This window comes from Misgurnus anguillicaudatus, unplaced genomic scaffold (assembly GCF_027580225.2).
Source record: "Misgurnus anguillicaudatus unplaced genomic scaffold, ASM2758022v2 HiC_scaffold_32, whole genome shotgun sequence".
NCBI lineage: Eukaryota > Metazoa > Chordata > Actinopteri > Cypriniformes > Cobitidae > Misgurnus > Misgurnus anguillicaudatus.
Window position 1 is genome coordinate 4,117,217 of NW_027395282.1, and position 14,181 is coordinate 4,131,397.

General features: G+C 38.0%; 1 protein-coding gene across 1 annotated transcript in view; it reads right to left on the bottom strand.

Annotated features, from left to right (window-relative positions):
- The window catches only part of LOC129453075 (uncharacterized), a 107,305-nt gene extending 93,324 nt beyond the window's left edge, over window positions 1-13,981 (bottom strand). The window contains exons 1-4 of the mRNA XM_073865603.1: window positions 13,860-13,981; window positions 13,489-13,566; window positions 12,813-13,160; window positions 12,530-12,739 (exon numbers count right to left, since the gene is read on the bottom strand). Coding sequence (XP_073721704.1) covers window positions 12,530-12,739; window positions 12,813-13,160; window positions 13,489-13,534 — 604 coding nt within the window. The 5' untranslated portion in view covers window positions 13,535-13,566; window positions 13,860-13,981. The remainder of the gene's footprint in view (window positions 1-12,529; window positions 12,740-12,812; window positions 13,161-13,488; window positions 13,567-13,859) is intronic.
- Window positions 13,982-14,181: the final 200 nt, after the last annotated feature.

Here is a 14,181-nt window from a genome sequence, read left to right on the forward strand (position 1 = left end):
AAATACTGTTAAAGTTATGCAAAAAAATTATTTTATAGTAGTAGTTGGAAACAGTGTCAGGTCTGTTATTTTGAGGATTATATAAACACATTTAAAGTCAAACTACTGAATCTATCTCTGACATCATGAATCGATCTATGAATCTCATCAATGGTGACCATCAACAAAAGAAAGCTTCATGCTGCAATGCATGCTGGGTATCATCGTAGTACTAAACTAATTTATAACTCCCAGCATGCATTGCAGTTGATTGTTTTATATGAATTTGTTTGATGATTGTCACCATTGTTGAGATTTGTTGGACGAGTAATGATGTCTGAATGTGTCAGCAATTTTTCTGTTTGTCTTGTCACAGTGTATTTACAAACCAAAACAATTATAAATTTCAAAAATGGATCAACATAATCATGTAAAGCAGCTTAATTTTATATCATTTTGACATCTTCACAAAAAGCAACCAGGTTCAACTTAACTTTGAAACACATCTTTCTTTTCCAATGCACATGTGTTTCTACATATACACATACAAACACTAAAAAAAAAGAAAGATTTAACTTAGTGAATAATAAGAGTCAAGGACCAAACTAAAGCAAACACTGATCACGATAATGGTGGTTTGTTGAAATCTAAATATTTTTTCAATATTAATGGAGGGTGCAAACATGATATTGATTCAATGCAGTAGTTTTTAATATTGTTTAAATGGTTTGCATGCTATCTGGGTAGCCATCGAGGTAAGATAATTATTCTAAATGATCTTTAAATACTATAATAATTTGTAAACTGTTCGCTCGAAGCATCTGCAATTATTATGATAGGTGTAATGTTTTCTTATTAAGGCTAGTTGCGTTCATAGGTCTTATATGTTTGATGATTGCACATGTTTTCTGTCACATTGTACACAGCCAAATGGACCGAAAAACACAACCTAAAATTGCTGCATTCTTCATATGACGTACGATGAGTTATTGCATTGTTCCTAGGGATGTTTTGCAGACTGTGCAGGATGCACCGTCAAAGGGCATTACGTGGCCCCTCTCAAAGGCCTTTCATAGAGGCACTAACTACAGGCGTGATGACTTGGACTCACACTTGAGCTCAACCAATCACATTTCATGTGTTGGAATTGCAGCCCAATCAAGCCGAAGTAAGTGTTTGAGTTGTTTAGGAATAACAAGCTAGGGTGATTTAATTATTAAATTTAAACTAACAGTGACAGCTTACTGAATGTTTGTTTATAAGGTCTGCCCATCAGTGTGGCATTTCAGCCCATTTTAAATGTGGAGCATGAGGCCATAATTGGCGGCTTTAAATGTCTTTACTGGCTGGTAAAGCATGAAATCGCGCACCATACAAATTACCGGGCATTGCTGGATCTTGCAGACCTCCTTAGGCTGTGAATATTTTGCCAAATTGAAGGTAAGAATTTTTATTTCATTAGTGTACTTTTGCTGTCATGGATTACAAATAATTACAAATAATTTTTTTTTTTAGATTGATCAAAGGACCAACTACAGGTCCCACAGGATTGTGGACAAAATGTTACAGATTCTGAGTGAAGTGGTTGAGGAGCCCATTTTAGAAGCCATCAGAACATCAAAGGTTATTGGCTTGGAAATTGATGAGTCCACAGACATCTCTGTGACAAAACAATTAGATATCCATGTCAGGTACAGTAGCAGTCACCTTCTTATACCTCATTTTTAAAAGGGTCATGATGGCGTCCTGTGTGTGTGTAACAAAACCAGGATTAGACCAATTGTTTTTCGTAAATATTTCAGATATACAGACAAGGAAGGACAGCTGTTCTGTCAATTTTTGGATCTTGTATCCATTCCAGATGGCACGGCCACAACTATTGCAGATGCTGTGAAGCAGGTGGTAATGACAAAAAAATACCTGAGGAACGCATCTTTGGCCTTGGCACAGATGGAGCAGCAGTGATGACTGGTAAAGTGAATGAATGAAGGAAAAGGACAGTTAAAGGCGGAGTCCATGATGTTTAAAAGCCAATGTTGATATTTGAAATCACCTAAACAAACACGCCCAATAGAATCTGGACCTTCTATTCAATTCAATTCAATTCAATTCAATTTTATTTATATAGCGCTTTTCACAAGTGTTAATTGTTGCAAAGCAGCTTTACATGAGAAGATGTAGAGGAGAACACAGAAAATCAATAGATAATATAAGAAGTAGAGAAAGCGGTTAAACCGTACAAGCGAGCATATTAATAAAGTAACGTATACTGTAAAGTGCTAAATTAAGCCAAAGTTGGCTGACTCTCCCTGGGATTAAAAACCCTCTAGGAAAAAAAACCCAATGGGAAAAAGTCCTAGAAGGACAAAAACCCTTGGGAGGAATTAATATATATTTATATATATATATATATATAGAAACGGTAGGGATAGGAGGCGGGTAAGCGAATTAAACTGGTTTAGCCGGTGGTCGTTGGTCGGGCATCGGCTGGTCATCACGTTGAAGGACAGCCAGTGGATCAGTGATGCAATGATCTTCACAGCAACCGGAACTGGGTCTGTTTGTCTCATGGTCCTCGTGGTTGAGGACGAGACAGGGAGAGAAAAACAGAATTCTATTAGCGTAGGGGCCGTTCGCATGCAATGCAGGTGTCAAACATTATAGTGGTTCAAGTCGGCTCGGTTCCAGACAGGCTAACTATTGCGGCATAAGTATATTACCCATATGAGGTATGTGAGTGCTTTGTTCTGGACAAACTAACTACTGCGGGAAATGTACATTTACTGGACATTTTATGTGAATGCTTTGTTAAAGAAGAATGTCTTAAGTTTAGATTTAAATTGATCGACTGTGTCTGATACTCGAACATTGTTTGGTAAATCATTCCAGAGCTTAGGGGCTAAGTAGGAAAAGGATCTACCACCTTTAGACACTTTTGATATTCTAGGGATAATTAAGTGACCAGAATTTTGTGAGCGCAGTTTACGTGATGGATTGTATTCTGATAGTAGTTCTTTAATATACGAAGGCGCTAGGCCATTTAAGGCTTTGTAGGTGATTAGTAATATTTTAAATTGTATACGATATTTAACTGGTAGCCAGTGTAAAGATGCCAGAATTGGACTGATGTGGTCATACTTTTTAGATCGGGTAAGCACTCTTGCGGCGGCGTTTTGAACCAGCTGTAGCTTGTTTACCTGATTTGCATGGCATCCCCCGAGTAACGAGTTACAATAGTCTATTCTAGAGGTCATAAAAGCATGTATAAGCTTTTCTGCGTCTGATGCAGACAGCATATGGCGTATTTTTGAGATATTTCTAAGATGGAAGAATGCTGTGCGGCAGATGTTGGCGATATGACTATCAAAAGATAGATTGCTGTCGAACATTACGCCTAAATTCTTAACCGTGGAAGATGGCACCACCGTGCAGCCATCTATGGGCAACTTGTAATCTGACATATTATGTTTGTAGCGATTCGGTTCAATAATAAGTATCTCTGTTTTATTGGAGTTTAGCATAAGAAAGTTTTGTGCCATCCAGTCCCTAATATCACTAATGCAGTCTGTTAGCTTAGAAAACTGGTGGGTTTCGCTAGGATGCGACGAGATGTAAAGCTGGGTATCATCCGCATAGCAGTGAAAACTTATGTTATGTTTCCTGATAATGTCTCCTAGAGGTAACATATATAACGAGAATAGGATAGGGCCTAGAACTGATCCCTGAGGTATGCCGTATTTAACGGGGGAGTGATATGACTCTTCCTCATTTACATAAACAAAGTGATATCGATTGGTTAGATACGATCTGAACCAGGCTAACGCCTGACCACTGATGCCAACATAGTTTTCTAGTCTATTGAGTAAGATTGTGTGATCTATTGTGTCAAAGGCTGCACTAAGGTCTAGTAATATAAGGATTGAGATTTCACCACGATCGGATGTTAATAGGAGGTCATTTGTAACTCTAAGCAGCGCTGTCTCTGTGCTATGGTGGGGCCTGAATCCTGATTGGAACTTTTCATATGTATTATTATTTTCTACGAATGTGCGTAGCTGGCTTGCCACTACTTTTTCTAATATTTTAGAAAGAAAAGGTAGATTTGAGATTGGTCTAAAGTTATTAAGATCTCCCTGGTCAAGGTTTTGCTTTTTAATGAGCGGTCTAATAACTGCTAGTTTGAAAGCTGTTGGAACGTATCCTAATTCTAGAGATGAGTTAAAGATATTAAGTACAGTGTCTGACACTACATGAAATACCTCTTTTAGTAATTTTGTGGGAACGGGGTCTAGTATACAGGACGATGATTTGGATGACGTTACTAGTTTAGAGAGCTCTTCTATTGTAGTAGGATTAAATGACTCAAGATGTTCGTTTGGTAATCTAGTGGAAAATGTACTATTGGGTAGAGTGATGGCTGCTTGCATAGTTTCTATGTTTTCCCTAATAAACATAATTTTGTTAGTAAAGAAGTTCATGAAGTCGTCACTATTGTGTTGGAGTTTACTATTGGTTTCTGTTTGTTCTTTGTTTCTAGTCAGTTTCGCAACTGTGCTAAATAGAAAACGAGGGTTGTTATGATTTTCTTTAATAAGCGTACTGAGATAGGTAGATCTGGCAGTTTTAATGGCCTGTCTGTAGTGTTGAACACTCTCTTTCCATGCTGAACGCCATACCTCTAACTTTGTGCTTCGGTAATTTCTTTCCATTTTTCTAGCTACTTTTTTAAGGGCTGCAGTATGATGGTCATACCATGGAGCTGGCGGTTTTTCTTTGATTCTCTTTTTTCGAATGGGAGCAACGGCATCCAACGTGCTAGAGCAGACGTTGTTCAGGTTTTCTATTATAATATCTAGATCTTCACGATTATCTGCTACATGTTTCATTTGGGACAGGTCTGGAAGAGTGCTAATAAAGCTATCTTTAGTGGTGGAAATTATTGTTCTGGCTAATCTGTAGCATGTTGTAGACTGAGCGGTCCTATCTAGAAGTATTGTACATGACACAAGGCAATGGTCTGAAACGGCATCGCTCTGGGGTGATATTTCGATGTCATTAATATTGAGTCCGAGTGACAGAATTAAGTCTAGTGTGTGATTACGAGTATGCGTGGGCCCTGAAACGTTTTGTTTAATGCCGAGAGAATTTAGAACATCCATAAACGCACGTCCTAATGCATCTTTTGGATTATCCACATGGATATTAAAATCACCAACGATAAGAGCTTTATCTACAGTGACTGTAAGCTCAGATAGGAAGTCTGCTATTTCTTTAAGAAAATCTGTGTGGTGGCCTGGAGGCCTATATATTGTAGCTAAAATGAACGAAAGTCGTTTGTTGTTGCGATCAGTTATTTCCATATTTAACAGTATTATTTCAAACGAATTAAATTTTAGGTTGGATTTATGGTTTACTTTGAATATTTTATTGTATATTGTAGCTACACCACCCCCTCTCCCTATTAGACGAGGAACATGTTTATAATAATAGTCTTGTGGGGTGGATTCGTTTAAACTGGTGTAATCGTCTGCTTTAAGCCAGGTTTCTGTTAAACAGAGTGCATCTAAGTTTTGGTCAGTAATTATTTCATTGATAATTGGTTCTTTGTTGGTAAGTGATCTAATGTTAAGAAGGCCGAATTTTAACATTTGAGTTTCATCTGTTAATGTATTATGTTCTAGTTTTATGTTAATAAGATTTGTGCGAGACGAGGTAAACGGTGCTCTGTATTTATTTGTTCGAGGAACAGACACAGTCGAGATGTGTTGGTACTCTGTTAAAAAAGGCTCTATGTGCTGGGATATATGTGATCTTGACATGTCAAGGCAGCTAACAGACTGATGGGTAAGCCGATCTGTCTGTTTCCTGACCTGGGCCCTGGATAGTCAGACAATATCAAAAGTAAGACTATTGGTCAGATTTCTAGAGAGTATAGCACTTCCTTCCGGAGACGGATGGAGGCCATCTCTCTTTAGCAGGTCAGGTCTTCCCCGGAAATGCTTCCAATTGTCTATAAACCCTACGTTATGCTGAGGGCACCACTTTGACATCCAGCCATGAAGAGACACTAATCTACTGTAAGTTTCATCCCCCCGGTAGGCGGGGAGGGGACCAGAGCAAATTACATTGTCTGACATTGTTTTTGCAATTTCACACACCTCTTTAATAGTATCTTTGGTGATCTCCGACTGGCGGAGTCTGGTGTCATTCGTGCCGGCGTGAATAACAATCTTAGAAAACTTACGTTTAGCATTAGCCAGCACTTTAAGTTTGGATCTAATGTCAGACGCTCTGGCTCCCGGTATACAATCGACTATGGTGGCTGGTGCCTCAATGCCAACGTTCCTGAGTATAGAATCTCCAATAACCAGGGCACCTTTAACAGATGTCTCAGCCGGTGTATTGCTGAGTGGAGAAAATCTGTTTGATATTAAAACAGGAACGTGATTTGGATGCCGAATGCGACTAGGCCGCCTGACAGTCACCCAGTTAGTCAGCCGCCTTGACTCTGAAGTCGGAACCGAGCCATGTGTATTACGTTTAACACTAGGCGCACCCGAAACAGTGTTTGTAACATTAACATTAGCGGTCTTACTGTCCTCAACTAGCGTTCGGATGCGCGCTTCTAGTTCTGCAACCTTCTCCGTCAGCCTTACTACTTCAATACACTTAGCACATGTAAACCCCTCTATGCTGACGGAAGAAGCTAAACTGTACATGTGGCAAGTAGTGCAGGTTACAATGACAAGCGGAGTCTTACCGTTTTCATGCTGGGCGATGGCGTCTCCGTTCGCCAGACAGCAGTCCGTGAAGCTGCATCGAGATGGGTGCTCGCTCGTTGCGTGCCTCGGTCGTCTCCGGGTGCCTGGAGCCAGGGTGATGTGAGGCATGCTGTACCGCCTGGTGCTAATGCCGGGACACAACTCCTCCACAGCTTCCCGCTCTGGTGAGGAAAGGTCTGAAAAACATACATCGGATGAGTCCGCCATTAGATCGAAAAAGGCAGATTTACAGTAAACAGACAGTGAGCAAGTGCTAACTTCAACCGGCACGTTTGTTTATGCTAGTGGGCTATATGCTAGCACTAGGTGTTTACTAGTGATAGATCGTTTTACTTATTAATACTGTTCAAAAATCGTCACGGTAAAGTATTCCTAAGATAAACTAGTACGTTATATTATATAGATAGGAACGAGATAGTAAGAAAATAGGATTTAGATTATGAACTCGACGGAGCTCCAATGCACGGAGCAGCGTTTCCTTGTTTGCTAATGCTACCGGGCTATATGCTAATACTGGGTGTTTAAATCGTTTCACTTATTGAAACTGTTGAATAATCGTCACGGTAAGGTATTCCTAAGATGAACTAGTAAGTTATATTATATAGATAGGAACAAGATAGTAAGAAAGTAAGATTTAGATGATGAACTCGGCGGAGCTCCGATAGCAGTGTTGCCACTCTTGCGTCTCTCTCTTGCGTCTCTCTCTCTCTCTCTCTGATGTCACAATGAATACAGTTTAGCATTAACACGAACTCCCCCAAAACTGATAGGTCCACTGGACCCAAAAATTCATCAGATGTTCCTTCCAAACCTATCAAACACCACTTGGGCAGAACTTGAAGTTAAGTGTCAAGCTCATGGACAAACACCTTGAAAAAGAAGTCACTTTAGATGATGCTGAATGCCCAGAAAAGAAAGCCGCCACGCTCTGGACATGCTTAGATTTGTCTCGTGGGTTACAGGAATTCAATCCTACACAATTTACTTACATCTTCTGTTGATAGACCCGCCCCACACATACGCAACCCGGCATTTGATTTGATTTGATTGGCTATACGTGTGTTTTGGTAGTCGGCCCGTCTCCTTTTCCAAAGCGTTTTTCCCAGGAGGTTAAGGACACTGGGTGGCTATCACAAGAGAAGTCCATTTCAAATCTTCAGAGAAATCTGCCTGCAGTGCTTGCTACACTTGCTGAGGAGGCGAATATAAAGAAGGATGCAGTGGCATGAGGGTTGTACACATACTGTGCAACTTACAGATTCATGGCAGCTGTTTACATACAGGCAGACATCCTGCCCTACCTGACAGCTTTCCAAATTGTTCCAGAAGGAAGATATTAATTTCATGGCAATGAAAAACCATGTAAAGTGTGATGTCACAATGATTTTTTTTATATAACTAAATGGCAGTTTTCCTCTGTAAATATAAAATCATGTTTAATTTGCATGTCTATTTAGGTTCCTGTTACCATTGAGACATTAAGGAAAATTAAAGCAGCATGTGAACAGCAACTTGAGGGCTCCTTTCTAGCTCAGGTTAAAGAGAAGGTAACCCATCTTAATATCGACGCTGAAGAAGAGAGGGGGAGACGTGTGGCGCCTCTTTCCAATCTCACCTTATGGGCACATTTTCAGGCAAGTAAGCAAGCTCAAGAATGAATAAACATTCTCTTAAATATTATTAATTTTCTCTCACATGTAATGTTAATAGATCATGGAGCCATACATTGACAGCCTCACTCAGAACCTGAAACCCACCCAACTTTACGACCTTAACTAACAAATTTTCTGCAGGAAACCCTGTATGCTTGAACACGCACTGATGAGGACGAGCTCGATATGAGGGTGCTTGGTGGTAGTGTGGGAGGGGCATAAAAATTGAAAACATTCAAAATCATCTCAATCCTCCAGAGTTGCCGACTGTAGCTTTAAAGAGTTACTTCAGTTGGTAACTAAAACTAGTTTTGTTCAACTTAAAATTTCACTTGAATTTCACAATAAGAAACAACATTTTTTAGGTATTACCAACTGAAGTTATTTTTTAAGTTGATCCAACTGTTTACTTTTTACAGTGTAACAGTAAAGTCAGATGTATGATGAGATGTTGTGTTACCTCTTACAGTACAGGAATACTCTTGTAGCTCCTCACTGTTGATTGAGTCCAGGTACAGCTTGTTTAATAATGTCAATCCATCTGTTACCTGTTGTCCATTCTTATACCAGATGTAAGTATGTTTGTTATCCAGAGTGCATCTTGTTGAACAGCTTAATATCACTTTTTCTCCATCTATCACAGGGTCTGGACTGCTTATCACTCGTGTATCTGAAATTTCATATAACAGAGTTCACATAAACTAATTTTCCAAGTTGGGCCTCATATTTTTGATTTAGCTCGATTGATAAAGCTCGATAGACTAAACCTCTTATCACAGTCATGCTGATATCAGACTCCTACTCGAGCTATAATGCTTCAGTATAATGAGTGTTGCACTACAGAGAGTTTATTATGAGCAGTTACCTGTAACAGTAAGATAGACTCCAGGATAACCAGAAACTACATCAGAGGGGTATTGCACAAAAGTAGAATTAAGAAAGCCAGGATAACAGAAAAGGCCCAGCTTGACCTAGTTTAATCAGCCCATCCTGGCTAAGTCTGTTGCACGATTGCTAAGCCAGGATGAGAACGTGCAGCTATGTCAAGCCAGGTGTAGCTAGCTAGGATAAGTGCACGTTCACGGAATGCTTAAACAGACCTCGGAATCGATCACAGAATCACTGATGCAAAAATTGATAAAACTCATAAAAATTCATCATGAAACTGCAAACACTTAACTACTACTATGTGTATCTACAGTATTTGATGCAAAAAAGTGTGCATTTTCTTAAAAAAGCTATTTATTTTCTATAACAATTTATATTTGGTGGAACTAAACAGAAATCATTGAATTATTATAAGATTTATGTACAGGATTTGACCATATGAAGAATTTTTTAAGGAAAATATTAGGAAAAGGCAACAATAAAAATGTCACTGCTAAAAAGCAAACATGCTGATGTCTCTGTAATACCAAGAAGCCCTCAATATGGGATCCCTCAGTGCATACAAGTGGATTTCAACCCCACCCCCAAACTAAAGCTTCCAAAAATACTACATTTACTGTGAGCTTCATAAAGTTTTCAAACAGTTGTATTCATTGACATGCTATAAAACACTGAATAGTATATTCTGGATTGTTGGTGAATAGCCACCATGTTCAAACAAGGCTGGTTTGGACTGGAATATTGGGAAGTAAGATAGTAGGTCCCTTGAGGGGGCCAAAAGGACATCTGGAAGATATGTAGAGTACCTTAAAGATAGGCATAGGAAAAAATGAATCATGTCTTCTGAAATTAATTTACTTTCATGCAGAATATAGCATGCTGCAAAAAAGCAACACTGACTATTTTAATATGGCCATGAAATAAAAAAAATTAAGGTACAGTATGAATACTATCCGCTGACCTCTTTAAGGAGTATCATTATATGAAAGATCTGTGAGGTGGACAGCACTATAATTCATATTCAAACATCAACTCTGGGATACAATACTAGCATCTTCAAGTGAAATAAAGACAAAAACTATAGTCTTACAAGTTTAATAAATGGGACAGTAAAAGTCATGTCAAAAACATGCTCATATATTATTATGTAACCTGTCTTAAATACATTATTTGATTTATAATGTTTTTTTATTATCTGTCTATGCAGCACATTTGACACATATCTGTTTTGTGGATTATTTTAACACACTGAATTTTGATAAAGTGCATTTTGCATAATAATTTGGAAAAGCATAATTTGCATATTTTTTTAAGTAATAAAGTATCTTTTGAGATTTTAAATACGTCAAATTATGTATTTAAATAGAATAACATGCACAATGTCATATAACTATTGAGATTAAAATACAATTTGTAAACTTACTGACTTTATTTTAAAAAACAAACAAAAATAGCATGTGCATAATAATTTGGACCATCCATCACTTTCAGAAAATCAAGATCAAGAACATTCTGCATGCTGATGACTTGATTGCAGAAATAAATCTACACATAAGGTAGTGTCTGCTGACATATTTTATTGTCTGTACTAAGTTTAACATTAAAAAAGTCTTATATATCTGTCATAGGGGTGGGTGCCATCCACTGCATCCAAAGACAATAGGGAAAGCTGTTACACAAAATAATGTGTGACTGCCCTTATGTAACACTTTATGGAGTAATCTGTTCCTGTTACTTGCAATCTTGTAAAAGTGATTTCAGTGCTAGACTGACATTTCTTACATCACATGAGAATCCGTACCTCTCAATCAGGTATTTCTCATATCTTAATGCTAGTCTACATATGTACTTAATTGAAACCGCATTTCAACTTCATCAGCCATTTCTTACAACTGCATTAATAAATTTATTCATCAAACCCCTGACAGAAGTCTTAATAATAACACTAAATAAATTACAGTATATCTAGTATTTTTATGCAAGACCATGAAGTGACTAAAACACATGAATATCTAGTAGGATTCAGAGAAACTAGCCGATTAATCTGAAATGGTATAGTCTGCTATACCATGCTGTGGATGTTTTATGAGTCTGTGGTGTCTAGCATCAATTTTTATGCAGTGGTCTGTTGGGGAATTAGTATGAAGGTGGCGGACAGAAATAAACTGGACAAATTCATTAGAGGCGCTGGCTCTGTACTTGGTATGGAGCTGGACTCTGTTCTGTTGTGGCTGAGAAAAGAATACTGTCAAAACTATATTCAATTCTGGACATCCCTTTCACCTACTACATAGGGTGCTGGCCGAACAGAGAAGTACATTTAGTCAGAGACTGATCACTGCTAAGTGTTCTACTGAGCGTTTTAGCAGATCCTTTATACCTGTGATCATTAGGCTGTTTAACTCCACTTTGTAAGTGCTGGGACAATTCACTATTGAAGTAAATTACCTTTTTTTATATGGGAAAAGTTATAGTTTTTTTTATTTCTTATCTATTAATTTTTAAAACATTGATGGGCAATTATGTTTTTATTTCTTTTTTCTTTAATTTCTTTCTTTTTTATAATTGTAACATTAAAGCACCTTCCCCCTGGGATTAATAAAGTTAATAAAATTAAATTAATCACTAGGATTAATCTTAGCCTGGTTGTTAGCCTGCTCTGGAGCAGGCTAGCTGCAAAGAGTAAATCTCCATAGTAACTTCATCTAGATTAATTTAGCCTCCCTTCATGCAACCGAGTCAGGGCTAAATTCAGCCAGGATAACTGGAAAATCCCAGCTTAATCCCTTATCTTGCTTTTGTGCAATACCCCTCTGATGTGTTAGTGATGATCCTGAACTGATAATGTCCAGTGTCACTCGTGTTGACGTCTTTGATTCTCAGTGTGTTTCCCACAAACTCCACACGACCAGAAAACTGACGATCCTCAAGCAGATCTCTGAATGCCCCATAACGACGGTTATCCCAGTATGTTTTATTTACTGTATATCCAGTGGGATGTGAGTATGAAGAGTGAATATCTACTGTTGATCCCACTAAAGCACAAACACTTCTAGAGGTGTAAGTCACACCCCAACAGCTACTGTTAGAAAGACCTGAAAGAGTCACAAAATACTGCTGTAACATTCACAATCAATTACAAACACACTCATACTGTATATGAATCAACAAGAAAACTGCTAATTTAATAAATAATTAATCTAAATATTGTGTAAATGTCAGACTCACACACAGATGAAGAGGGAACTGAATCAAACTCAGAGCAGGAATAACTGTCAGTGTTTTCACTGGATGACACAAATATGCTTTGGTCAAATGTTAAATATTTTCCATTCTTGTACCAGCGGTAATTATATTCAGATGTTAAAGGGCAGGAGGAATCACAGCTCAGTTTTACTCGCTGTCCTGTAGATTCAGGATTCATCTTCACCTGTAAACCTAAATAATGAAAACCTTACATTAGATGAGAAATGAAAAGAGTTTAACTGGACTGATGAGAATGTAAATGTACCTGAAACTGTTAGATTGACTGTGACTGAGCTGAGATGTTTAACTCCATCCTTCATAATGATCATGAGCTGATATTCTCCACTGTCTCTCTCTCTTGGATCTCTTATTGTGAGTCGTGAGTAATCTTTAGTGATCATCTGATCCACTCGTCCTGAGTAATCTGAATCTAAAGTCAAATCTTCAGGTTCATCTTTGTTTCTCCAGTTTGTTCTCTGTTTCTCACTGAACCAGAACCCAGTTTTGATGTTGATGTTTGAGTAATCGCACCTCACTGTCACCAGTTCTCCCCTCGCACCACAAATATTCAGTTTATCACAGGTTACATTAAAGTTATCCAATGTTAGGAACCCTGAAGAAGAAACCATAACCGTAATATTAATAATATTTGTAGATTATCTGTATTTAACTTCATTAAAATTACAGAGCAAGATGAGAGATTCAGACAGTCCTGTAAGGATATGAACCCTGATTCATCAATTTTGTTCTCAAATACAAATCTCTAAGTTCAGTTTACTCACTTTAAACATTTTAGAGACTGATCCAAATGGAGAATCCAGCCTTTGGAGTTCAGCAATGTAAATTTAATTAGACTAAACTAGTTTAAAATCTGACATACTTTTAACAAATATATAATGAATTGAAGTATTTCAGTACAACAACAAAACTGTGTTTCATACCTTGAATGTGTAACAGCAGGATCAGTGATGAGAGTCTGAAGTTCATGATTTCTCTTTGTAGAAACTCACATATACCAGCTACAAAACATTAAACAATAATTTTTCTTATTGCTGATAAAAACACAATGTTAGTTTGACTGTGACTTTCTCAATCGGATGCAAAAATACGTCGTGCACATGCGCAAAACATTTGCGCTCCAAGTTCATGTATTATATTTATGAATCTCGTCACAGAAACACGCAACAACAACAGCATTAATGGGGTCACGCGCTGTACTAAATTCTGCAGCGTTTGTTTATACTCTTAAAACATTAGGCTGCTTAAAGCAATAAAATAGCGTTGTGACTTTTGAAAAGTGTGTTTTCATTACCTATATCGGAAAACTTCAATTCCAACTCAGTTTTGACTTTTATACAGAGTAAAGCGTGAACTCCAACGAGAGATGCTGTCGCAAGCGTAGCGTTGCCAAGTCCTCTGCTTTTTTTCGAGTTTAGATTTGGGACACTGTTTAAACTGTTTCCACCAGTTGTTATTTTCTGCGGGTTAAAGATTAAATGATTTCGTTGATAAGTTATTGGTATTTGGGCTGTGAATAGTCATTGTGATGCTTTTGGGCTAGTTTTGAACGTCCAGTCGGATGGGTTTGAAACGTGGGTCTGGCAACCCTGGCTGTGCGCTTGCGCAGACTTTCG